Raw genomic sequence first — 27,723 nt, forward strand, 5'->3', positions numbered from 1 at the left:
TCATTAACTAGATCTTTGACTGAGATCCCACTCATCACACGGACTCGACAGACCTCACGGGCTTCAATCTGCAGCTCCCATCACCACTGCAGCAACAAAGGACTCCAACTGATCAAGCAGCAGCAAGAACAAAACTCAAGGCACATGTGTATAAACATAAGCTCTTTTGTTCCTATAAAAAACAGGCAATAAAATATACAAAGTAAGTAGAAATTTCTCCGTTCAAGCTATGCTCCTCTGCTCTCAGTCTTCTCAGTCTTCCCTGAGGAAGCAGAACATGAGGAAGAATCACTACCACCATCTTTTCAGAATTTGTTGTTTGCAATCAAATAAATTAGATTTCCTAGGGACAAGGGAAAAAAGTTTGGCTGGATCTGGGTTTTTTTGTTTGTTTTTTTGGGTTTTTTTTTGCTTAGGTTCTTCATAAAAAATTACATCACTATGCAATTAGCATTTGCACAAGGAAACAAGCAATTTGTTAAATCAAATCTTAAAATAATTGTGTACTGTACAAATATGCATCATTAAACATTTACAATCTCAACTTCCTAGGTGACAAAATTCACTGCCCTTCCAAGCAATGCAGCTAACCCAACTTTTCTGTTCAAAAGCTCAAAGTTATCAACCGTCAGCTATAAAGTCTCTTTGCAATTAGTGACAGGATGGGAAAAAGATCAATCTATTGATTTTAGAAGTATCAAAATCAGGGATTTCCAGGCATATGAATTATCTTAAAATAAAGTCCTTGCTAGACAGAAATCTGGGGCTGGATTTTGAGTAATGAGCCAATACTAAAGACATTCCAGTCAGTGAAAGGTCTTTCTTCGCTTGGCACTGCTCAAGTCCTTCCGATCTGGTGAGTCCTCTGACGCTTTCCTGGTTACAAAACGATAGTCTTTATCCTTGCTGTACTTATTGCTACTACTTTGACTTCCACTATGGGCTTTGGAATCGGTTTTTGACGAGGCGGCTCTCCACTCGCTCTCTTGCCCAGCTGCAGAGGATGATGATGTGGAAGGGAGGCTGCGTTGCCCTGTTGTTTGTTGGGACCTCTTGGAGGTTTCCGCTCTGGGAAGCGGAGCCCTGGCAGCTGCGGGTGCTTGCGGGCCCTGCTGCGGTGTTGCCCCCAGGCTGCTCTGAGCTGGCTCCTTGCTCTCTTTTGAGCCCTGCTCCTTGCCTTTCGGCTCTGCTCTGCCCGCCAGCCTCGGGTCCCGGGGTTTCTCCCGGTCAGCAGCCTGTGCCGGAGGCTCCGCCGCGCCGGAACCCGGGGCTCTCCTGGAGTCCACAGCCGGAGAGCCCTGGGGCTGCTGCGGCCCTGGGCTTCCCTGCGACGCTGCACAGAGCGCCCGCGGGCTGCTGCCCTCCTTGGGATTCGGGAGCTCGTCCCTCCTGCTCCCAGCAGGATGAGCCGGCACCGGAGCAGCTTTCTCCGGCCCTGCTCTTGTGGGGGGCTGCCCAGGGGGTTTTGGTGCTGCTGGCTTGAGCTTCAGAATCTTAGCAGCATCTTTCTTGTAGCTTTTCTCCAGTGTCTTGATAATGGCACCTCTTCTCTCAGCATTCTGAATCAACTTGTTCCAGTCTTCATTTTCCTTTAAAAGTGGGAAAATAAAAGACAACCCCAATCACACAAAAGAAAAGAGCTAGCAGGAGGAAATCAACACATACAAACAGGGGGGCTGGAGGACAGACATTCTCTTTTGCTCAAGGTACCTGACCAAATTGCCACAGGAATCATTGTTATGATCCCTCTAGAAGGAAAGATTCTAAGTTTCACCTGAAAGCCAAACAACAGTAGCTGTGGCTGCTTTAAATTTTCCAGCCATCAGCAATCTACTATTTAAAATTGTAACTCTTGTATACTTTTGTATTTATGAAGGCTGGAAGGCCACAGAATAGGAGAGCTGCAGGAATATTGTTTTCATGCCCTCTAGTGGTGCAACCATCAAATAACCCCCACGCACCGACAAACAAAATATAAATGAAGCATAATCAGGCACCAAGTCATCAAGTCTCCTCTAGAGCACTGCTCACCCATTTGGTGAGCCCCCCAAAAATGTAATTCTGCTCCAGAAACACCTGCCTCACAGTACAACTACCCTGAGAAACCATGCAATTACACGGTAATAGAGTTGCGTCAGACACACAGTCTCAAAATCTGAAGAGTATTTTTTGTTTTTTGTTTTTTTTTCCTCCCCTCCTCTAAATCGATCATTTTACTTGCTCAAGTATCCTGTGACAACTGCGGTAATTGCAGCTGGAGAAACAGTAACGATCAAACAGCAAAACATCTTTTCCACCATCTAATCTTACCTGTAGACAGAATTTTTGCACTCCCCTAATGTGAAAGTACTGTGATATAATTAAATAGCTCAAAAACACTGAAGGAGCCATTTTAATGTTCCTTCTTGGAAGCAAGGAACACAGCCTTTAAGATGTAAGAATCACAGCCAAGCCCTTCTTGCTCTAACTTAGCAACACACTTAAAAAGCTCTCTTTTCATGTACCAGAAAAGTCTGAGGATGGTTTTTACTTGCTCACCCTGACCTGATGGAAGAGGGTGGATCACACAGGGATCATTAGATGCGACACTGCACCTACCATGAGTGTTTTTAGTTTCCCAAGAATGAAGAGGCTGAACCTGGCCCGGGTAATTGTAACATTCAGGCGCTGAAGACTTGCCAGAAACCTAAAGGACAAGACAAAACCAAGTTCCTAAATTGCTTCCTCTGAGACTTAAACATATAAGAAAAGGAGATAATAGTCAGTTTATCAATGAAATGAAGATAACACAAGTAGTTAAAAAGCAGCAGTTCATCACCCATTCCCAGAGCCCTCTACAGCAGCCCTGTCTTCCTTAAAGTGTTTTGGGTGAAGCATTTTCCTTTCAGGACTTTGATTCCTTGCACAGAATTCCAGCCCTCCAGCTTTCGCACAAAAAGGGGAAATATCAGTGGCAAATCCCTTCTTAATGTTCTCTAATTGTTCCTCAAAGCCTTACTCCTATCAAGACTTTAGGCTCTTTTTAACTTGAACTGAAATAGATTAATATTTCAAATGATTAATGGGAAAACTTCCTACCACAATACTAAATGCTGGACTTGAATATTTTACCCATTCCAAAGGTGACCTGCATTTCTGCTTTGTCATGTTTCAAGTTCTGAAAAGCATATTCCTTGAAAAAGAAAGTTTCATATTACAAGTATCAGATATCTAGACTGTTTCTGCAGAACCAAAATCAAACACAATGTATTAAAATCTAAACAAGAAATGCTTAATGTACTGCTTAATGATTTCCATTAGCACTTATTTAACAAATCTTCCAACAAACCTCTGGAAAAAATAGCTCTGTGAAACTAGTACCCACTGTATCTCCTCTAAACAAAGTGCTCTGAAAAGCAGTGCTTATTGCCTTCTAATGAAGTTTGCAAGACAAAAGTCAAATCTCCCTGCTATTTAGCTTGAATAGGTACAACAACAAGGCTTCCTATTGTGACCATGGTACTGAAAGCTGTTTTTCTAACTCACCACCCCTGTATTGAAGGCTGCAAAACCCCAGAGCTATTTCAGACAATTTGGGCAATGCAAGAAAAAAGGATGGAGAGACAAGAAGCTGAGCAGGGGAGTAGACTCAATGGCATAGAAGTTATAATTGTTACTGGAAAAAGATTAAATACCACTAAACTGAAGGAATACAAGATATATTTTCTCAGGAAAGTGAAAAAAATCCTTCAAGTATCATTTCTTGGATAGTTTTTCTCCTCCTTTTTCAAGCTTAATGCTGGACTAGGAGTCCTGGAGACTGAAATACTTTGCTCAGCTACAAGACCAGGTGATGCAGAATTTCACATCTTGCCAATGAAGCCTGACCTTGAAACACACACCCAAGTCATCAGTATGTGCAACTTATAAGGTATCACACTGCCAAAGCTTTATTGTATAAGTTTCAGCACAGCAAGTTGTAAAATTTTCTTCCAAAAGCACAAGGAAAGGCTAAATCACACGCCAGCCAAAAGCACAGGCAGGTTATAGCTGCTTTTGGCTTCCAAACACAATTAGCTAGATTAAAAATTCTCCCAGAGCATCCTTGGTTTTACTGTAGGATTTCAATGGAAAAAACAGTCCTTTCCCTTCCAAAAGTAGCACAGATCCACATAATTAACAGTCCTTTATCTAGCAATTAAAAAAACAGCAAAGAAACTTCAGTTGCAAAATGTTGTGGGTGGTAACAAAGAATTCTGCCTGTGAACAGCCTCCTCAGAGTCACTGAAAAGACCACAAACTACAGGAAGGCTCATTTCCAATGTAATTTTTCTTAAAAATAAGAGTTACCTTTCTGACAGAGATTAGTATTAAAAGAAATCAACCAAATTGTTGCAGGGTTTCTGATACCTAGTTGCTTCTGTTTCAAAAGCAATTTTTTATATATAAATTATCAAAATTGTGATCCAAAGTCAAGAGTTTGTGAAATTCCTCATTCTTCAAAAGGCAACCATCTAGCTGGTCTAAGCCACATTCCTAACAACATTTATAATCATTTAGCAGCACTCTGTTTTACAGAAAAAATATTATATTAATAGGATACTATTCACAAAAGAAGGGTTTTGTTTTTGAAGAGCATCGTTCAGAAAATTGCAATATATCAAGCTAAAGACTGCTGCAGCACTAACATAAAGAGCCAAGTTCCCAAGACCAATACTGCCAAACGAACAGTGATGCACTAAGGCAATCACACAAATTTATCAGCACACACTGCAGAAGATTGCAATACTTAACATCTTCATGTACCTTTTGATCAAAAATCTCAAACCAGTAGCATCTCATGCACTACTGTACTTTTTAATTTGCTAGCTGCGGTAATTTGTTCTCTTTTTTTAAGGTTAATATTCAGAATCTGACAAGGATATCCAGAGTGTCAGCGTGATGAGGACTTGCAAGTCACTGCAGACAACGTACCCGATGGAGCCCTGACTGCTGTTGGCCCGGACGCACGTCACGATGACACAGTCCTTCTCTCGCCCCTGGAAGGCGTCCACTGTGTCCACTTCCCCCGAGCTGGCGAAAGAAAGAATGAGCAGGCACTAAAATACCTTAGTTGAGCTTTTAAGCAATACCCTGACATAAATGGCATAAACACTACCCTGTTTGATCAACTGTCAACATAGCCGAGGGACAAACTTCTGCTTCTGCACATGGAAGATTCAGCACATGCATCCAAAGCCGGTTTTGCTTTTCTGCTGCTGAAAAACTCATCAGTTCCATGGAGCTTGGAAATCACTTCCAAGTTTATCTGTAATTTTTTCTTTCCCCCAGAATAGTAATCTTGTCAGAGCTTCTACATGAGTAAAAGCCAAGATCCAAAAGGCCATGCTTGTTTTAAGAGAAAAGGCTTGGATGTCCCCTTATAAAAAAATGTAACTAAAGTAGAGATTTTAGCAGTATAGAAGAGTTCGAGAGGTTTTACTCCAATTTTAAGAGGATAAATAAAGGACTAACAAGCAGAAAAAAAAAAACAAAACCATTATTTGAAACCTTAGGCATTTCTTTACCTGTTGTTCTTAAACACTCTTTCTAGTTCTTCCAGAATTTTCTTTTTCTGTGCGCTGTAAGGGGTAATTATTCCAATCTGACGAAGACCAAAATCCTTCCTTTTTTCTTTAATTGCTTTAACTAATTCTATCACCAGTTTAACTTCCTGGGGATTACTAAAAGAGCTTAACAAGACAAAAAGGAAGAAAAACATTAAAGAAACAAATTTAATAGCTCTTTCCGACTCAGCATTTCAGCACAAGTTGCAGGAGGCCTGTGAGTCAAGGCCCATGTTTTAAGCTTTTGCAGCCTCTTTCATGGAGGCTCAAAATACACTCAACCTGGCCTTGACAAGAGATAAGCAGTAATGAAAAGTGATTACATTGGAAGTTTGCACTACAGGTTCCTTTAGAGCTCCACAGCTTCACTTGCTCTTAAAGGAAACTTGAAGGGGAGGACTAAGCCTGCCCTCTTCTGGCATCATTGCAGTATGCAGATGTGTCTTTAAGAAGGGGGAAAGATAATAAAAAAAGGAAGTCAGAGAAGTCAGAGACTCAAGACAGTAGCACAGCACAGACTGTAGGCATATTCTGGCCCTTACAGATAATCAAACCAGCATTAAGACCAGTTATGCATCAAGAAAAACGCTTAACACCTGGTTTCAGTAAAGCAGCCTTCCAGAAAATTCAATCAAATCTAGCTGAGAATGAATTCTTGGCTATTTGCTGCATGGAGAGAAGAACAAAGGGAAAAGGAAGATACCTCTGCAAGCAAACAGTTATTACCATGTGTAAGATTTGGCAGAGCAGAACGCAGGACTTACTCGTTGTCTCTCTCCTCATGACCATCTCTTACATCAAAAACTAGGTAAGGCTGGAATGGCCATTCTGAGGAACATCTGTTCTCTTCTGTTGCTCTGTAAATAACATTCATACCACTGGTTAAGTATTAAAAAAAAAAATTCTAAGAACTGATACATGGTTATTAAACACAATCAACTTTCAGTTTTATTTTTCCTGCCCCAGTCCCTACTTCTCACTGTTATCTGTGTATACTGAGGACTAGGATGGAACTCTGTGCAGTCAGAAATCTGTTCCATCTTAAGTGATCTAGTTATTTCATGCATCATGGGCAGCACTACCAGGAGAAGGAATGTAGGTCTTCTCCCATTAAACATCCTCCTTCACAACCACAAGAACCTTTGGATGCAAAAGAACATCCTGATGTGAAAAGGCTTTCTTTGAAATAGCCCCAGCTCAGAAAGCAGAACACTGTTACTCACTTGTCAGTCTTCAGGCTCCTTCCATAAATGTAATTGGATGGGAAGAGGCAGATGTCGGGGTGCATCCTGTACTGCACAGTCAGTTGCACAACGGGCAGACTGGTGCAAATACTCTGCTGCACTTGTATTTCCAGGTACTTCTGCAGACGTGCCATCAAGGACTGATCATAGCCATACTCCAGAGCTTTCTGCCACAAGGAAGACACAACACTGACTTTTGGGGAATCGGGTCGAGAATTAATGATAGGAAGTCACTTTTTGGACTACTTGCCTTTTTTTTTTTTTTTAAGGAAAAATCTAAATTGTTGATGAAGTATGACAACCAATCACCTGATTTCATTTTTTTTATCTATACTTATTATTTCAGTAGAGGTCACCTGCCTAAGTCTGAATTTTGTCAGCACAGCCCTCAGTAGCACCCATTTCCCTTCTCTGAGTCACAACACACTAAAGTTTTAAATACATTAACAATAATGGAAAGCAAGATTTTGCAGATACGATCTCTCTAAACAAATGCTCAAACCTTCCCACAATTTCTGCTACCAGACAAAGCACACTTTTTTCCTCCTTTATCAGATGTTTACAATAGCCCTCCAGCTGATGGATACAAGATGGGTATTAGTCCTCCTAATATGTTCATCCTTAAAACACTTTTGTAGGTGAGGAACCCCCTACTACAGGTAGTTCTCCATCCCCATTCCTTAAAGGATGTGACACTGAGCTCATGTAACCATACAACAGAGCAGCACTGAAGTGCCACAGCTTTTCTTACTAGTGCATGAAATTACTTTAAGCTACATCAAATATATCTATAGAAGTCATACACACAAAGGCAGTACTGACATGGTCTCAGCAGAGCAGCAACCACGTAATTTGATCACCTACCTGTGATTTTACAGTAGGAGGGAGCTGCTTAGGATCTCCAACAAGGACAAGCTTATTGCAGCGATGAATCAGTGGAATGAGTGTTTCAACCTCACAGGACTGTCCTGCCTTTTCAATATGCAAACAGGGCAAAAAGTAGAAGTTGTGAACAAAGGAATGGAGACAAGTGTTACATTTTTGCAACACAGACAGCATAACTCTGACATCCTTTTCAAGGATTTCTTCCTAACTGAAAAAAATCTATCAGGAGTTTAAGCCATAGGCAGAGCTCCCCAGACAGATACAAATGCAACCCAAACATTTGGAAATCTCTATTATTACAGAGTCTCAGATTAGTCACAGTCTTTAAGTAAAGATATTTCCCATTAAAGCAAGATCCAAGCAAATAAACAAACAATGAAAAAACCCCACACTACTACAAGTTATTCACATTGCACAGGGATCTGCATGGTAGGACAGGCCAGTCATCAGTTAAAACACAGGCACAGGTGAGTTGACCCACAATATTATTACACCAGCTGCTGAACAGTCCCAAGTAGCCTAAGCAAAGAACAAGGCAGACATTAGGTGGGGAAAATGCTTTAGTTCTCCACAGCTTTACTCACCTCATCCACAATGACACAGCTGAAGGGATCAAGTCCTTGCCGACTGAAGGCAGATTTCAGCAGGATCCCTCCACTGGTGCTCAGCGTGCAGCAGATGATGTCGGACTCCAAGAGAATATCTGCCTGTATCTTCTGCGAGCGGCCCCGAACCTTCAAGCACAACAGGACACCGTGTCCCCTCCTCTCTGTTAGCTTTCCTGAACCACCTGCTTTGTTCTTAGAACAGTTTCTAACTGCCTGAACAATTCCAACTGCCAAACAGATCAGGCATAACAGGCCATCCCAATGAAACTACCTCCATTGTTACAAAGGCAAGTTACAAATTTGCTGGACTGAAGTGTTCCTCTCACCTGAATTCACAGATCAATGCCACCTCCTGGGTGGCAAGCTAGTAAGAAGCATTCTTTCATATCTACAGTTATGCAGTCTAAGCATAGTAACTGTTAGCAAAGAGTAGTTTGCCAGGCCTCTGTGGTCATGACAGTCAGTCTGTATCTGTTGAATATCGACCTTTCATTATCTTTTGTACGATTTATGCAACTTGGCTTCAGTTTTTTTTTTCTATCAGTTCTTATTTCTAATCTCAAACCTATCTCTTTCCACACACAAAAACACCCTCCAGCTGCTGCTTTCCTTACAATGATTTAAACATGTCTTGTCTCCAGTAGGACAGGACAGAACATAGAAGTGTATAACAGAACACGGGAACGACGTGCATCCTTCTATGAACTTCTGTCAAATATGCTGCTTTGTTTCATATTCACCTTCATCTAGCAAAGTCAGTTTCCTTGTCTACTTCTTTTTTCCCCTCTATGCAGCCAGAAGACTACACCTCTATTTCCCACCAGACTGTCTTTTACTTACTCAGTTTAAGTCCTCTATCTATTTGGTTACTACTCTTATTTATAAATACTTTCAGGCACATCAAACTCAAATTTCCACTACTCTTAAAGGATACCAAGTAGATAAATACAGTAGGCAAGGATTATTAAAGAACTGCCCTGAGGATAAGGTCCTACCTCCTTCAGCTGAGAAGCAAGTTGCTGTCTCTCCTTTGAGAGTTTGCCAATTTCATCATCTAACATTTGACTCTGGAGGGGGGAAAATAAAAAGAAATTGCATACTTATATCAAGATTAATTAACAACATACATTTCCTAGAGACTTTTTGCTCCCATACCCCTAGATGTTTATTAAAAATCTAGACCTGTGCAATAATATCAAATGTGTCAAAAAAACACATTGATGACCATTTCTTTTAAAAGTTGTCTACATATCCAGCACTGCATGCCAGTCTACACCTGTACATTTCTGTGCAACTGCATACGTTATTTACCATCAACAATCTATAATTAGAGTGCAAGTGCCAAATTTTTTCACAGCTGGAAAATGCAACAAATGAATCCAAAAATCTTGGACTGCAAAATATCTGCTTATTTTCAGCCGAGTAAAAGCAGAGCTTTGAAATATACAACAAAATGAAATCATCAAGTTTTGTAAGTATGCTTACACTGAATTATACCTGATGAGAGAACTCAATGAAGGCCACCGAACACTGGAGCAAAATGTGCCAAGGTTGAGCAGCTGAGCACACAAACATAAACAGACTAGAAAATTCCTGACGCAAAACTACTTAATGCCTTTTTGTAGTGCTAACCAGTGTTTCCATCAGTTGGAAAGACACTCTTTCTGCTCAGACATAGCTTTCTAAGGAGTTATTTCCTCCTTGGATTCAACTATGAATACAAAACCACAAACAGATTAAAAATACTGTCTTCTTACTACCTCCCTCTTCTCACATCTATGCCTGGCACGTTGACGAGACAGCATGTCCAGCTTTTGATCTAGAGCTTCTTTTCTCTTCTGAATATCCTGGTCACGGTTAGGTAGTTTTCTTTCTATAATAAAAGAAAACATGCAGGAGAAAAAACGATATAGACTACAGTATCTCTTTCCCCTCAAACTTAGCAACACAACAAAAAGAAAAATAATTTTTTTTTTGCCTTTTCCTTCCCCCCCCCCTTCCTCCTCTGAGGTCTATCATCTCGAACAGTAAAAGTGAAGATAAGACACCTTCAGTTCCAAGTCCAGATCTCAAATGCTGCATACCAGCACAGACAAGCTGATGAAGCACAGGCTAGAGGAGGAGTGAGGTGGACTGAAAATCAGCTTGAGAGCAAACAAGGTCAGAGGGTTGTGGCACAAACTCAAACTGGAGGCCACTAACCAGCAGCATAGCCCGTGAGTCAGTGATCTTCTCTCTTTTTGAGCATTTGAGCATACAGTAGCCCCAAGTCCAATTTCCATGTTACTTACTCATTCTGTGTTCGACTTGCTTATCCAGGCTAAATCCACGTACTTCACTGCTGATCGATTTTTCTGCGCCCAGTCGCACTAAATGGATATCACCGCAGTTTCCTATTTATAAAAAATAACATTTCAAAACCCTTTTAGATTGCTCCAGTCAGCTCTTCCTTTTGGTTCCCGAGTAAATTTTTTTTTGCATTGTGAATAGGAAACAAAACTCAATATTTTCTGCTCTTATAATAATTCATGTGTACATAACTACAAAGGTAGTTACAAGAGAAAAAAAAATCTGTAAGTTCTCAAATACTAAGGAAGATTTCAACTGTTAGCATCAATAAAGCATAGATAAATACATTTCCTGGAATTAGCAGAAGAAGCTCTCAGACTTCATCTAAAAGTTTCAAAATTCCTACACTTGTAAACTCAAAACCACCACCAAGAATAATGCAGCTGATAAATCAATACGTAGTTAACATCTGATTAGAAAGAAGAATTCTTTACAGACTCACTGCATTGTTTAGAACTTACTTATTTCATATTAATCACAAATAAGGAAGAGGAAAGAGTAAATGTCTTTGACTTTAAAAAAAAAAATAGCAGACACCATTTAATACAATCTGTGAGGTTCAGTCTAATTCAATATGAAGATAAGAATCTGCTTTTCAAACCTTGCCATCAGTCCCAAGTCGAGCCTCAAACAGACAGTAAACCCTTAAGGGGTACTTAAATAGCAGCAAACATATTAAAATAAGGGGAAATGGCCAATGCCTACATAAAGGCTACAGATCATTTATTTGTAAAGATTAAAAATTACTTTTTAGAAAAGCAACAGTAAGAAGATAAGCGCATGTTTTAGAAAAAACAGTATGAGCACCCATCATGTTCATCAAGAGAAAACACTGCTTATAGTAACATATAAGTGTCATACCTAACAAGCTGTTCCAGTCTCTCTTCCAGGATTTATCTATTTTAACACAGAAAAAAAATCCAATAAACCATACCCAAGGGTTCCTGTCTGTTTTGGCATCTTTCCTTAAATTCAAGGATGATCTTTTTCATGAGTTCATCAACAGCCGCATTGGATGGTGCACAAACTAGAAAACGGTTTTGCTTGATCCTGGAATTTGGTTTTTGAGTTGTTTTGTCATTCCTAGTGTTCTGTAGATTAAATAACAACAAATCAAAACAGGCTCTTTAGACTATTTGTATTGTAAAATCCAGACTGTACACCCCTCCCAATCAGCATGCAGTGAATGAAGACCCTGGTATTTGCACATCCCTTGAGGTGCAGCGTGCCTTACACTGAGCAACTGGCAAGTCAAATGTGCGACCACTACTTGCACACATTCCCCTCAACAACAATGTACCTGATGGATCCCTCAGATGCTAATGGGGAAAAATCAGATGAAATAGATCAAGTAATGCTTTTTACTACATCAAAATATGAAGGTGTTTTCATGAGACAAATGTTTACACTACCTATTTGCATGTTCAGCGAGAAGTTTTCTTGATTTTACTCTCTAAGCTCTGTAAAAATAAATATTTTCCAAAATGTACACAAAGTATAATTCCTACAGTTACAGGCTATTTGATCCAAGTTTAAAGAAATTCAACTTGTTGAATATTATCCCTAGTAACACTCTGATTTTATTTCAAGATATTATCAGTTCTACTGCACCGATTCTTTTCAGAAGGCAAACAGCAGTGCAAGATGAATGCATCACATTCACCCACCTCTCTCAAAACACGAGACAGAAGTCCAACAATAGTTTTTGATTTCCCTGTTCCAGGTGGTCCATGTATAAGGCAGATCTTGGGAAGCGTTGGATACTCTTTTATAAGAGCATAAGCAGTATCAATGGCTCTCCTCTGATCTTTATTGTAGTCTTTCATACAAACCTGAAGGGATGATTAAAGCTTCCGTGTTTATTTTTATGTATTTCCAGAATCCCCCACTCTTCCCCCAACACTAAATAAAGCCTCATACATTACAGTGGTCACGGAAGCTTTTGACTTTGGATTTGCTCTAGGAACACCCAATCCTCATGCAAAGGCAAAAATCAGCTTCTTGTCTATCCACCCAATTACTAACTCTGGAAAAGCAGAGTGACTCAGTGCCTTCAAAACTTGTGTATTTGCACTCAGGCATCTCTCAAACACCAGCATGACCATGGGATTTGCAAAAGTGGTAAGATAAAAATGCCCACTTGTCATCCCTCACCACAGAACTTACATCACTTTCTGAAGATAAGCGCAGACCTCTGGGATGGAAGTCAGTGTAATTTGGGTTGATGATGGCTTTAGCCAGGGGGCTCCTGCTCAGCAGCAGGAGACCTTCAAACATTCGCTGTGTGGTTATTAGGGAGCCGACCACCACACATTTCACTTTCTTATTAATGAATAATGACAAATTGCTTCGAGTTTGCACAGCGAGATGACAGACAGGATGCTGCTCATTTTGTCCTTTAAAAAAGGAAATTACAACACTGAAATACTTAATTCAAAGAATAATCAAATCATCAGTTACAAGATATTCAAATAGTTCCATCAGAGAACCTATCAGAACCAGATGTTGCCTTACACTAGAAAAACAGAAAACAATTATTGCAAAAAAAAAAAAAAATACTGTTCTACAAAAAGGCTACAATTACTTTGGTCATGCAATCATCATTTTTTAATGGAACAGTATTAATGTTGGTACTTGGTAACTCTGCTACTTCACCACCAGTTTTACAAGATACATTTTCCTCAATGAAGCCATGGAAGTTGATGGCACTCCTTATCTTACAGCAGTGCTCTCCTAAGTGCACATGCACAGCACTCACTCATCTCTGAATTTTACCTTTATGCAAAGTATTAACATCTCTTGTCACAGGAAGTCTCTAGAAAAAAAAAATCATAGAATCATAGAATCCTTAAGGTTGGAAGTGACCTTTAGAGATCACCTAGTCCAACCCCCCTGCACACATGAAAATAAACCTCCAGCTTCAGTTCCTAGCCTTATACAAGGCCATCTAGCATGGAATAGAAAGAGGGAAAGCAAAAAAAAAAAACAAAAAACCACAGCCTATTTCCTCTTAGATAAGTGATATAAATACTATCGGTCAATACAAAGAAGTATTTGATGGTAGCAAAAGGAGTTGCATTTTTATCTCAAGACCATTTACTTACTAGCTGAACTGCCAGCTGCACGTGAAAACCGCTTCACGAGCCCCACGGGCTGCTCTATGTGGTTCACCACTTCGTTTTCTTCCCCAAAGGCATTTTTTCTCTCTTGGATTTCCAAAAAGATTAAATCCTCCTCCTTTGGGTGAAGCTGTCGTGCCAAATCACTTTCTCGAATAGGAGCTACTCCAAAAAAAGTTTAAGAATTAGAATGTTAAAAGGAATATGGGCGCAATTACTTTTTGAGTAGAGAAATGGTTCACATAGCACACACACACACACTTGAGAAATACCTATATGCCAAATTTTAAAGCTATACAAAGCTACAGCAAAAGAAAATGAACCGTTGTAACTCCATTCCAGACTTATGCTTGAACACAGACCTGTGTAAAAGCAGAGTAAATCCAGAACTAATTTATTTACCAAGAGAAGTAAAACAAAACCCCATGAGGAGTGAGTTGGAAAGTAATTCAACCCCAAGCAAGTACTTGTACTGAAATGCATATTTACTATGCACATTCAGCAAAAGAGTCAATTCATGACTCTTCCTGTTCTTAAAAACAATGCTGCAACTCCTCTCCAAATCCAAGACTCAGCATAGTGCATTCAGAGCTGAAGAACACTGGCACCAGAATATGTAATATTAGTTGCAAGATGCTAGGTAATAAGCAACATTAAATGGCTTAGTCACTCAGCAACTCTACACCTGTATTTTCAAAGCAGAAACAAACAGTAGAGGAAAAGCAGGCTGTGCCATTATCCTCTCATAAGGCTATTGAAAAAAATAAATAAATACAATTGCTTACCTGTAAACTCTGCTCTATTCAACTGAGCACTGAAGTTTTGCAGGTCGAAGTAGTAACTCCTTTCTTTCATTCTCTGGCTTTCTAACCAGTCTTGTACCAGCTACAAGTTGGAAAGCAGAAGCTAAATAAAGCACTCTGAAGGGTTTTGTTTGTTTGTTTGTTTTTCAGAAAAAGCTTATCAAAACTCACCAACAGCAGAAGTGACTAGGCAGAAACAAATGAAAGCTAATGCACAAGGCATAGAAAAGTCTTACCCATTTTTATGTACACATACACGCGCATATATGTATATAAGCGCACACAGAAGACAAGTGTTGTTCCATTTTGAATGCAACTTTCCCACAAAGTTCTTCAAAACAAATGCATTTCCCCCAGTTGTCTTCCATTTTGCTTTAAAAATACCAATAGTCTTTTTATCTTACTTCTACTGGAAAACAGAGGCAAGGACAGAACTTAAAAGCATATAGCCTTTAACTGAGGAAATACTGAGTCCTCTGCCAGAGATAATCCATTAAAGACAAATAGCTTGAAACAACACACCCTAGATCATTTTCAGAAGTTAAACAGCTAAACATAAAGCAATTTTTAAACTCTTTCTAAAATTAACTAGCATTGAAGGAAAGCAAACCAAATAGCAGGTAGGTACTTACTGTTTCAAAGGCATTTAGCATCATCAAGGGGAAAAATGTATGAAAATAGTCATTGTATCCCTGAAAGCTGATGGGAACAGAGACCACTATAGATTGCAGGAGACTATCCGGAGGCCCATACTTCCTGAAGTTTGCAAACATTTCATAAGTCCATTTTAGGACTTCTTTAACCAGAATATTATGATCATGCTGCTGAGCTCCAAGGAAGGAAGAACATTCTTCTCTGACAGGTCGTCTTGGAATATTTGAAGCATTCTGTATATTTTGTGGCCGGAGAACATTACTGGAAACACAAGGCTGAGGAATATTACTGAAACTTGGGGTCTTGAATACTTGATTTCCTGATGGTACAGCCTTTGCAAGTGGTGGTCTGAATACCACAGGTTTCTCTGCATTCACTTTGCTTTTTGAAGGTGGTGGTGGTTTTTTAACATCTTCAAGATCCCTGGTGAAGGCTGCATTCCGTGAAGAACTTACTGAGCTAAAAATTTTGGTGGTGGAAGGCTTTCTCGTTTTAGAAGGTGGTAATGAAGGCTTGACAAACAAATGATCTTTCTCCGAATTGGCAGTTGAATGCTTACTGCAATACTGCCCTAGTCTTTCCACTTCTTCCACACAGTCTTCATGCTTACATTTCACAATATTCAACGGTTTGTTCTGCTCAAGGTTTTCAGCAGCATCTATTTCCATTGGTTTACTAGGTGTAGCAATTTCTCCATCATTTTCTTCTTGGGAACATAACTCCATATCCACAGGATCTAACTGAGTTAAAAATAAATCATCATCGTCATCATCATCACCACCACTATTGTCATTTGATTTACACCAATTTTCTTTTGACGCTGTCTTCTCAAAGCTAGACTGGACAACACAACCTCTCTCTGAAGGTTTATCTTGATCTTCTTCAGCAGCTGCAGCGGAAGACAGACACAAATCCATAGGTACAGGAGAAACCATCATGTTGTTTTCTTTCATATCTCTGTTCGAGTCTGAAAAAGCAGGTGTTGGAGAGACATGTGCAGTCTGGATACCCTCCTTCTCCACAGAGACATCTCCGATTCGTTTTCTCTCACTGGTTGAGGGACCAAGGGTCTGCTCCATTTTTCTTCCTCTTTGGTTTTCAACACCTTCAACAGATGTCAAGCCAAAACTTTTAGGCTTTTGTTCCACAGATTTTGCACCCACTTTGCTAACCTTTTTGCTTCTACTGTCAGAACTTCCTGCAACATTTTTCCCTCCGCCACTTTGTTTGGGCCGTGTCTGCCTTAAAAATTGAAGATCTTGGCAGGCTAACATTTTTTTATTATTTTTTATTGACAAAGTCTGGGGAGTAATTAATTTAGTCTTCTGTCTCTGTGCAGTGCCAACCTTCCCAGCAGCTTTCCCGTAGCTACGCAATTGGGCCAGGCTCTCTAAGGAGCGCTGAGACAACTCGAACGCTTTGCGGGGCGCCTTCTTCAGGCCCAGTTTTTCTGCGGTCGACGCCGGTGCAGGACACTGCCGAATCTTCCTCGGAGGAACCACAGCAGGTGTCAACCACCCAGGTTGAGAGGCTTTGGAGGTATTTTGAGAAAGTTTTTTACTTTTTGCAGTTTTGAGGAGTGCTCTTTTAGGACTTACTTGAGTAGTTCTCAACACCTTAGATTTTGCTAAGTTCATCCGTGGGCTCACACTGTTTTTCTTAATGGCCAGCTTTGCAGCTAGTGATAACTTAGATGTAGATGCTCTGGGTTCAGCCAATTCTGTGTTTGGGATGAGGTCTTTAGCAACAGCACTTTTGTCTGCAGAATTCTCCAGCCGGTCTTCTTGGTTTCCTTTACTAATAGGATCTTGTAAGGTCGAATTAGATGCTTCTTCTGTATTACCAGCTTCTTTCTGATGAGCAGCATTCTCCATCCGCTCTTCCACCTTGCTTGCTTCTTTTTCCATGGTATCATCACTTATGTAATCTGTATCATAACCCCACTCATTTGTGTGATCCTTCAGCATGCTGTCCGAGTCACTGCTACCAACTGATGTTGTAACAGCATGATCTGTTTTATATTCTTGAGTTTTTTCCAGAGCATACAGCTGAGTATCTTGCCAAACCGAGAAGACTTCATCTTCTGTTTCAAACTCGAAGTACTGAGAGCCACATTCCTCGTGCAACAAGGGAGAGCTGGGCGTGTCTGATTCTTTTCTCATCTCGCCCTCAGAAATGCAGCTGGGTGTTAAAGGCTTTTGTTCTGGACACTCAATTTCATTTGCTGTTTTTGTTTGTTTGTCAAGGGGCACATTTTCTTCTCCATCGGAGGAATCTGAAATGATGATGACTTGATTGTCAAGACAATCTACAGCATAGGGAGACTTGCTGCTCTGGACACTGCTGGATGATCTCACAGCACCTTTCACTTTCCTTTTAATGTCACATCTGTTATGATCTACTGAACCTTCTTGGCTCGAATCCATGGGAAAATTGACACTCTTGGCATACGCAGCTAAAGATAACTTACTGAGATCTCTATCAACCTCGGAGTCTGTTAAACTGCTATCTCCAGAAGCCACCCTCATAAAATCCTCACCACTTTTCCCCACTGAAGTGTTTTCTTTCTGAAAATATTTTGAAACTAGTGATTCGTCATTTGATTCACACTTCATAGAGAGTGGAATGATCTGAAAAGCAGTGTTAGATACACCACCCTTATCTTCAAAACTAGATGGAACGTGGCCATTTGCTGAAGTTTTACCCATATGGGACGTCCTAAAATTTTGACCTTTACAGTCCTCTTTAATAAAGTTGCTTAAATTAGGTTGTTCCTGGTCTACAGTTGGCACATTAAGGTTTTTCTTCAACACTGACTTCAACAATGAACTTGATCTTTCCTCATTTCCTCTTTCCTCGTTTTTCCTTAAATTGTTACTGACCCCTGAAAGCAAAAAAAGGTCATCTTCACTGTCCTGCAAAGCAGGTTCATTTTTAGAGGAGTGAGAACAATCTATCAATATCTCTCTTGACTCTTGTTTAAGGGAGGCCAGTGTGGATTGAAAAGTACTGTTCATGTTTTTCTCCTGCTTGTTTTCAAAGCTCCTGGAAGCCCAAGAATTTACAGAGATTTCGTTTTCATACACAGTACTCACTCCTGGCTGTCCATAACAACCTCTGCTCACACATGCACTGTCAGAGCATTGCTGAAGTTGGGCTGCTTCAGCTTTTGAAGCACTTGCTGCCATGCAACTGTTGGGTTGCTTCACTAGATGTGGTAGTTTTGAGGTCCAATCAGTTTTCAACATCTTCTGTTTCACATTCATGAGTCTGTCTGCATCTATTTTAAATTTTGAGGTAGAATTAGGAGACACGTTGCTTCCCTTCTCATCTGAGCTATGAGCACGTTGTGGAGAATCAAAGGAAACCTGAGCATCCAGGCGCTTTGGTGTTCTGGGCTCTATTTCACATTTATTTTCCAACTCTCCACTGCTTTTAAAATCAGAATAGAACCAGCTACTTTTATTGCTATTGCCTGACACAAGATGATCATCCATATTTTTCTGAACTTCCCCACATACTTTTGTTGTCAAAGAGTTCTGCGGGCATTTGTATTCCTGAGCCAACATTTCAGCAGGTTCCTTTTTAATATATATATCTACAAGATGCCTTTCAGTGATACGCCTTGAAGATTTAGAGGCATCTCTGCCTTCCTCTTCCCAAGCATCATTTCTTCTAGGGAAAAGGTTCTCCTGACAACCTCCATCTCTGACTCCTTTTGATATAAAAGAAAAATCCGAACAAAGTTCATCCCTGCTGGATACAGTCGTTTTACATTCATCATCATGCGTCCTCTTCTCTTGTTTTATACAAAGGGTGGGCAAAGTTGTAGAATTTGCATTGTTTTCTACAGGCACAGAGGTATTCATTGCTCTGTCCTTTATAATTTTTAGAACCTTCTTCAAGTACAACTGTAATTCCTGGGTTTCCTGGATGTTCAGCTGCCAACCTAGGGATGTATTTCCGCGCAGATGATGATTGAGATTGTCTAAGTATTTCTTGCAAAGATCATTCTGCCCAATTTGATAACCTTCTCTAAGAAGGCTGCGTATCAACTGCACGCAAGCGTGTTGCACAGAGTTAGAAGTCTGTGAAGATGATGATGAGGAACCTCTCGGATAGTTTCCGGATGCTTTTTCAGTGCACCGTGTAAACGCTATGGCTGGGAGCTTAGCACACTTCACCACTGCTTCCACCCATTCCTGGGAGCTAACCCATAGCAAATGCAGGCATTTCTTATTTCTGTGAAGCTCAATAATTGACACTAAGATCAGGACAAAAAATTCAGAGACTTTGTCACACTGCTGGATTTTTTCATTGAGAATATCCCTAATTTCTGAGCAGAGGTAGTGAATGACTTCTACTATATACTCCACACCCAAGTTCTTGAGGTCCATAAGTGATTGAACAAAAGGGATGAACCACAGAAAGGTGCTGTGATGCACATGCATATCTCTGCCTATATCAGACTGCAGCACGTTAGCCAGCGTTTGCATTTCTTCATACATGTTGGGGCAATAGTCCGGACAAATAGCGGTTTTCCATCCAGCATCCTGAAAAACAAATTCACCACGTGTCATCCTCCTCATTCACATCTGAACAGTTTGATCTGCCAGTGTTTTCTACCCAGAAATGTTACTTTATCTCAAAAATGTGACTACGAAAGATGGAATTCCACACACACAAAAGGAACTATTTTGCTGAAGAGGAACTGACAAAATAAAAAAGTTGCGTACTGCCTCCTTTAAAATTCATTTTAAAGCTTTCCAGAAATTGTTATGCTGACATAATTCAGGCTCAAATATTCAAATATGCTGCATCCAAAACATTTAAGAGACATTACTTTACAAATACAGTTTTCCAACATTAGAAAGCAGAACACTCACAAATGTTTCTTCTGTTTTAAAATAATAAATGTTACTACAGGCTGTGACTACTCTGAATCAGGTTCTAATACTTGAAAGTACATACATTTATACTTCATGACTCCATAATAAATTAAAACAAAAAGTAATAAATTAAATCAACTGCACTTTTTTTTAAGGTTAATTCAGAGTCCTTTGAGGTATGAACCTTTTCTCAATTTTGCTACCTATTTTAGTGCTTTAATACTACTCCTCTCATTTTCACAAAATCCTTCTTTTTGTTGCATACAATGACTATATACTAGCTGCTGCTTACACCATTCAAAAGTTAAATATCCTACTTAATATTTCTTATTTATAGCATATAAAAATGTCCTTGGAGAAACAGAATAACTTCCTTTTCATATTTTACATATGATGTAACTGAACAGTTTCACTTGAGAATGAGTTCAAAAAGTACTTTAAATACCTTTTGGGGCTTTTCTGTATTGTAATTATACACCATCTGACTGCAAGTAACCATTTCATCATCATAGTCTAACTGTGGTTCACATTTAGTCCTAAAATAAGAAATACAAATCATTATAGACCCCACACAAATTACTCTGAGTAAGACAGCTAACCAGCAAAGACATCTCATTTTTCCAATACTGACACATGTAGCTATTAGAAGTTGTCAGTAATAAAATACACCTAGGAAAAGTTATCATAAAAGAGCAAAAAATTGCTTCAGGAAAAGAATTTACCACTATGCCTTGGTTTTTACTGATTAAATAGAACAAACACTTAGAATGATCCCAGCCAAAATTAAACAATTAACAGCCTTCTGGTTCAGAAAAAAAATCCTGAAAAATCATATAAGATGCCAACTTGTCAAAAAGTTAGTACTTGCACAAAATTCATTATTTTAGAGGACATATTTCATCATTTCTTTGACTCAGGTTGGCAACATTTGATTTTTCTTGCTGATTGTTTCCCTCTACCGACACAAGACACTGACCAAGAAAACAAGATCAGAGCTACTACACTACCGGATATTAAAAAGACTTGAAAACTCTTCCAATCTTTTAAAAAGATACAACTGACCTCTTAAAGCTATCGCGTATATTTCTTATTTCATTTTTGTAGCTCACACTGTTGATAATGGTTTGAAAGGCTTGGATGGGATCAATAAGCTGACCCCAAACTTTAGATCCGAGCTGATCCAAAATAACCATGAAACAATGCAGTGCCGGCCAGAAGGGGTCAGTCGAATCATCTGAAACAGAACAGCAACACAGGGCAGAGCTGAAATGCCTAAAGTCCTGCACATTCTTGGAGCAAGTTGAGATAAAACAGTTTTCACTGATTTTTCTTTTTTAATAAGAAGAGAGATAATTACTTTAAGTTGCAGCTATATTTTTAATACAGAGGAAAAAACATACAGAGGAAAAATACTCATATGTACAGATACTGCTGCTTATTGCAGTCCTAAAGCAACAGGAACCTAGGTAAGTATCCCTGAAGTTTCCCAAGTCAAAACAAGGAGTTTCCCTGTTTTAAGGCTCCAAATTCAAATCTTACATTTTAACAGAAAGGACATTCCCCCCTCTACTTTGCCATCTTTCAAGACAACAAGTCAGTCTCACAGATAAAATTACATCACCTCAGAATTTCAACGCTACAAACTTAGTCAACTAAACAAGTTCTTTAGAAAATGGTTACAAATGTAAATGAAATCATAAAGATGAAAAATAGACTATGAACTATAGTATAAAGATGAAAAGTAGAATAAGAACTATTGCAATCTCAGCAGAAAAAAAAAAGTTACCATCTGCTTCTTTCTCCATGGTGTGAAGAATAGACTGCATAAAATCATTCTGCTTGTCTGGACCCAGCAACAAGGAATCCATAGCTTGTTCTTCCAGCACTGTTAACAACATACAAATACCTACAGACACACACAGGAAAAAAGCAATCTGCTCTTATACTTGTGAAAGTTTGTTTAGTCTGAAGTCTCATCAAATCAAGAATCACTTTTCAAATACCACAACCAGGAAATCACCTGTTCGAAGATCATCAGCAGAAAACTGAACTGAAACTAATTAAATTACTACTGCTGTGTGCAATGCTCAGGTTTTCCTGCATTGCATTTGGCATCCATAAGGACGAAACAGCACCTAGCTAAATAGTAAAGTTTTCTCTTGAAAGAAGCTCTCATGAGATAAGAGAGATCACAAGTACAAATTAATTTCTGATCATAAATACTCACCTAACCAATAGTTCTTGTAGTTAGTAGCATCATATAAATGAGATGGCAGAAGGATGAGTTTACCCTTTTCAATCACCGAAGAACTATAAATATCCGGGCTGTCAAAAAGCCCCAACTCAATAACTTTAAACAAGCATGTCAGCACCTCCTGTAAGTCATAGTAATCATCCCTATCAACCTTCCCCAAGTTCCTTGCTGTTAGGATGGCCCATCGACGAATCTGCAGATTAAAACAAAAAAAAATGGTATCAAATATGAGTGAAAAGAGCAAAACAGTCAATGCTGTATGATTAGGAATCACTGCTAAAACAAATGAGATAAAAAGGCTTTTTTTTTTTTTTTTTTCTGTACCAAAGCAAGGTCTTGTAATTGCAAGTAAGAGTTAAGTCTTTTCCATAACGAGTTAACAAATTGGCTTACTCTATGTACAACAAGATATGGATAACAAAGAAGAGGTTAAAACTTAAGAAAATACATATAAGAAAAGCTCCTTAGGATGTACGTGAGAGAGGCACCATTGGACTTTGCACTTTTTATATTATGTAAACTTTAATGACTAACCTCTATTATTTAGTTATCCATATATCACAACATAAGCTGCAGTGTCAGCAGGAGGTCACTCACTATTTCTTTCCAAAGCGGAATCATTCACTGATCCACTGAGAAAATCTCAGAATACTGTCAAGTATTTAATACAATATCATTACATCTTTTAACATTTCTTAGAACAGTTTAAAATTCTGGACTTCACACCAGTGTTCAAGCCTCAAATGTCCAGACTGTCTGAAGCTGCATAAAATGAGATGGAAAAAAACCAGCAAAAATTCACCCACTCTCTATGGGGTAAATAAACATCTGTTGTGAGTTATGACAACTCAATACACCTTTGAGAGTTAAACATGCAAATTCACTTTACACAGATAAATACAATGCCTGGGGACCTCATTAGGATCGTGTAAGAAATGCGTTCAGATTCACTCCAATATGACCACGACACACGAACCACCACGCTGCGAAAGGCCATCCCAGTGGAAGCACAGTGTGAGTTCTGCATTCTCTGTATTATCACCAGTTTTTAGTAATCTTCTCTATCAACTTAATTTTTAAGATATATTATCTGTATACGTAGTTTCAAGGAACTGTCTTCTTTTGCACGATAATATGAATATTGTTTTGAAGATGAGGGTAAAGTTGTCTCAGCCACGTCAGTACCCATTTTAGAACCTCAGGTCTTTTTTGTAATGCCTCAATTCTCTTTGACTAGCAAAAATATAAAAAATTGTTCAGTTCACAACTGAAAATGCTATTAACACTTTCGACCTAGACATATTCGGTATTTCAAAATTCCTTATTTTGTCACTCTTTCTCAAGACACTAGATTCAAAACAGGACCTACCCCTGCTACCTATACTAGTATGAACATTAATTCTGACACAGGCCAAAAATTCCGCATCCTTCACTTTTCCCACCACAGATCGACTTAAAAATTAATCAGGAATAATGATTCTACAAACCTATGTGTTCCTTAACTATGGTGAATTTTAAAAGAAATTATTTCAGCCAACTACATTATTCTCACTACTTGCATTTAAACCAGAAATTATCCCAAATCCATCCTTTGAAATTTGCAAGGTTCTGAGTATTATTAAGTGATAACAGTTTCTAAGAATGGAGAAAGAACGAGAAAGGAGGAGGGGATTAAAAATGGGCCGTTATAATTCTATGGAGGATTTACACAAAGTAGATCCATTACAGACATTTGAATTAAAAACAAACACACAGTGTGTCTTACCTACAATGGAAAAAAGCACAAGATGGATCATTAAATTCTTAAAACAGACCACATCTAAAAGGCAGCAAAGCTTCCAGTTACAGAAAATGTAACTTACCCCTTCATTTGGGTGTACCAAGAAGACATAAATTCCTGGATATTTCTCAAAGACCTGAAAGGAGTTTTGACCTTGTTCCATTTTGCAGAGCACTTCTACACAAAGCTCACCTAGAAGAAAAGGCAAATATAGCAAGGACTAACTCGTATACTCATAAAATAAACTAACCTATTTAGCGTCAAAGAAAAATACTGGTTTTAGTATAGCAATTGTTATTTTTGCTTCTGCTGTGAAAACAATACGATGTCCTCCCAAATACGTACTACAAAATACTTACTGACTTTCTCGTGCAGCAGCAAATAGGGATATTTCAGTATCTCTAGTAGGGGCACTCGCAAGTTATTCTCAAAATCTGGGCCTACGTAACCAGAGAGCTGCATGTCCCCATTCTCATCCACTATAAACAATTCATCGTCCTCTCCAACTTCTTCTTTCATTGATTTCTCAATGTGGGCAATGAGACGGGAAGTTTCTAACTCCCATAGGACCTATTCAGGGGGGAAACATACAGCTAATCAACAGAGATTTGTGAAAAGCATGAGGACATTTATTATCATAGACAAAGCCTTGATTTTCAAAACTTAGTATTTAATTTGGGAAGTTTTATTATCTTCCTGTCCCAGCATGATATGAAACATTAAAGGTCTACATGGAACTCACACAGTACAAATCACTGAGCTTTTACTTCAGAACCTCAAGAGTTAAAATTATAAAATGAGTGAGGGGAGGAGTGAAAAAGTGGACACACTGGACACTTTCATATCTTTGTCAAGCATTCACAGAGAGCTTCAGTCATTATTTCGGGATGTCGATTTACCAAAGAACTTTGTCCTTCTATGAAAGAAAGTGGGTGGGCAGTCACACTGAGGACCACAGAATTAACAATTTTTAAAGTGATTTAAAAAACTCATTTATTTTGCAACATTTTAGTGGAAGAGTGAGAACACAGAGAGGAAAACACAGTACCTTGCTGAGTAATTGTTCCAAACTTTAATTAGAAATCTAGGTTATTTCCTATATTCAATGGGAAGAGAAAGGCACCTTCAGCAGTCAACTCACTCCAGTTATTTCTAATCTGTACTCAGAAAGGATGAATTGCCCTCCAGAGGTATCTATCTCTCTCTTTGGATTTCAGAGAAGTCTGAATAACTCAAAGAGTAACCTTACTAATGATGTGTAAAAGGTCAATCAGCTATGAACAAGCATTTTTGTACATACATACATAGAGAGATACATAGAGCGATGCACACACACACACACGTGAAACAAGCTGTCCAAAATATCAAACTAGATGCTAATAAAGGGCGAACTGTAATAGGCGTATTATAGGGTAAAGTTCTTAAATCAGTCTCTCATGACTGCAAGATCACAGCTTTGACAGTCAAGCATAACAGAAAACTGAGGATTTCACTGAGAAAGTGAAAGCAAGTCAAAGAAGAAAAACCACAAAACTGAACAAAGAAAAAGAAAGGAAGAAAACGCATTACAAAATACAGCAGTTATTTGTTAGGGTCTGCTGCTTTTTCAGAACCAAAACCATCCCACTATGAACAAAATTCAAGCTGTAATGTCTTGTCAGCAACTTCCTATTACTATTTTAGTTTTCAAAGATTTGAATACGTACAAAACAAAAGGGACTTCTTGTTTTATTCTAGGCTCCATGCAATCCAACATATACCCACATATAGTTAAAGAACCAAACACCTTATTTCAAAACTTGGCCCCAAGGAAAAATCCCTTTCCCAACGAAGCTGGACCACGACAACTCTGAAGTTTTCAAAGGAGGTTCAACCTCAGTAAAGAGCAAGAGTCAAAGCTCTTTGACGTTCAGATAAAACTGAAAACTAAGAATGGAAAATCAAAGCCGCGTGCAAGCTCAGCAATTTACTTACCTCATGCAAGCCTGGCAATTTCTCCCTCGCTCTGTGGTATTCCACCACGCACTCCAGGCAGTAGCAGAGATCATCGTTGGATCCTTCAAGGTCTTCCCAGGACAGCTGCTTAGATGCATAGTTCTTCAGCAACTCGGTGGTATCAGAACCACTAGGCGTGCACCATCGACATGTGCTCATTCTTTAGAGAGAGCAGGGAATAACAGAACTCCTAAGGCTAAAAGCGGCTAAAATTATTTCCTTTCAGCCACAAGAGTACCTAATTCTCAACCACGCGTGGATTTCTGTACCCATTTCTGACACATGTGCATATGCTCTTGGTTTTTATCACACAGACGTATGCAATTAAACACAGAAACTTAATTAAAGCATCTACATAAAATTGCACAAAAGTGACGCGAAATAAGAATATTAAGAAGTTTTGAAAAGAAGTCACATGTAATTTGCAGGCTACATAATTACAAACAATGCTTGAAAACCCACTTTCACCTACCAAAAAATACTTTGTCCAGACATAAGCATACCTTCAACAACTGCAAAGGTAAGGGTTTTTTTAATAGCTTTTTGTTTTTACCTTGAAAGCATCAAGGCCTAATGAAAACAAGACTTAATCAGCATCTTTCCTGAATCTTCTCCCAAAAAGTATAGGTGAGTAAATCCCTGTTGTCAACAGAATTGAGTATCTCTTCCAAACTTTCCTGTTTTATTATTCCAGTGGGACAGCTGGTGGCAATACCTTTCTGATACTCCCACTTCTAAAACCAAAATTCTTTCTGCAAGCAGCAAAAAGGTAATATTGAATCCTAACGTCTGGAAGAACTCAGGTGAACACCTGGCCTATAGAAAATGAACGACGGTAGCTGCTCGGTGTGTTGGATCAGCGAGGCCGATGGAAAATGGAAATAAAGCAGAACTGTGTGTACACACACGCAGAGGACAAACAAATTTACCTTTGGGAAATGAAGCGCTCCGCTGTGCAGGTGTCTGGGGTCACATGATGGGGACACCAACCTCGCTGTCCCGCCGCTGGCGCGCAGGGCTGCTGCCTTCAGCCAGCCATGCCCGGTCCGGGGGAGCGCGGGACCGAACCGGCACCGCCGAAAGCGCCGGTAACCAAGAGCGTTCTGGAACGCTGGGGGACACAGCGAGCGTCGGGTTCTGCTCCCCCGCAACAACAAAACAACATGGAGGAGAAAAACCCCGCGGGGCTTTTGCGGGTATTGAGGTTAACGTGGTTTAGCTTTACCTTCAGCGCGGTTATTTACGGAAGTGACGTGTTTGGCGCGGTTTTGTACCCAAAACCGGCGTGTCCCTCGGGATGCAGCGGCCAGGTGCGACCTCACGCACCTGCAGCGAGCCCTGAGGCCGTTGAACGGAGCGCACGCGAGAGCCGCGGCCCCGCGCGGCGCCGCTAGCGGCGAGTGCAGCCCGAGGCGCTTTGAGAAGCAGAAACAACCACCCCCTCCGGGAAAATGAAACCGAGAGCGCGGCCCCCTCCCCGCGGAGCCGCCCGGGGCAGGTGAGCGGGAGAGGGTGGAGAGCGGGGCCGCGGGAGGGGAGGGGAAGGGGACGGAGGGGA

General features: G+C 39.7%; 1 protein-coding gene across 1 annotated transcript; it reads right to left on the bottom strand.

Annotated features, from left to right (window-relative positions):
• Positions 1-483: 483 nt before the first annotated feature.
• Positions 484-27,168, bottom strand: SETX (senataxin). Its single transcript, XM_088525293.1, has 25 exons — positions 27,095-27,168; positions 26,145-26,325; positions 24,530-24,740; positions 24,253-24,362; positions 22,364-22,583; positions 21,923-22,042; positions 21,199-21,370; positions 20,582-20,672; positions 15,226-19,800; positions 14,576-14,675; positions 13,776-13,952; positions 12,838-13,067; positions 12,339-12,503; positions 11,606-11,762; positions 10,614-10,715; positions 10,083-10,195; positions 9,318-9,389; positions 8,299-8,448; positions 7,694-7,801; positions 6,809-6,996; positions 6,350-6,442; positions 5,547-5,711; positions 4,954-5,052; positions 2,599-2,686; positions 484-1,589 (listed from the first exon to the last, which is right to left on the bottom strand). The coding sequence occupies exons 2-25, from the start codon at positions 26,322-26,324 to the stop codon at positions 807-809; spliced, it is 8,469 nt and encodes a 2,822-aa protein (XP_088381419.1). The 5' UTR covers position 26,325; positions 27,095-27,168; the 3' UTR covers positions 484-806.
• Positions 27,169-27,723: the final 555 nt, after the last annotated feature.

Source organism: Tinamus guttatus, unplaced genomic scaffold, assembly GCF_059628265.1.
Source record: "Tinamus guttatus ecotype Peru unplaced genomic scaffold, ASM5962826v1 Tinamus_guttatus_pri_ptg000226l, whole genome shotgun sequence".
Classification (NCBI taxonomy): Eukaryota; Metazoa; Chordata; class Aves; order Tinamiformes; family Tinamidae; genus Tinamus; species Tinamus guttatus.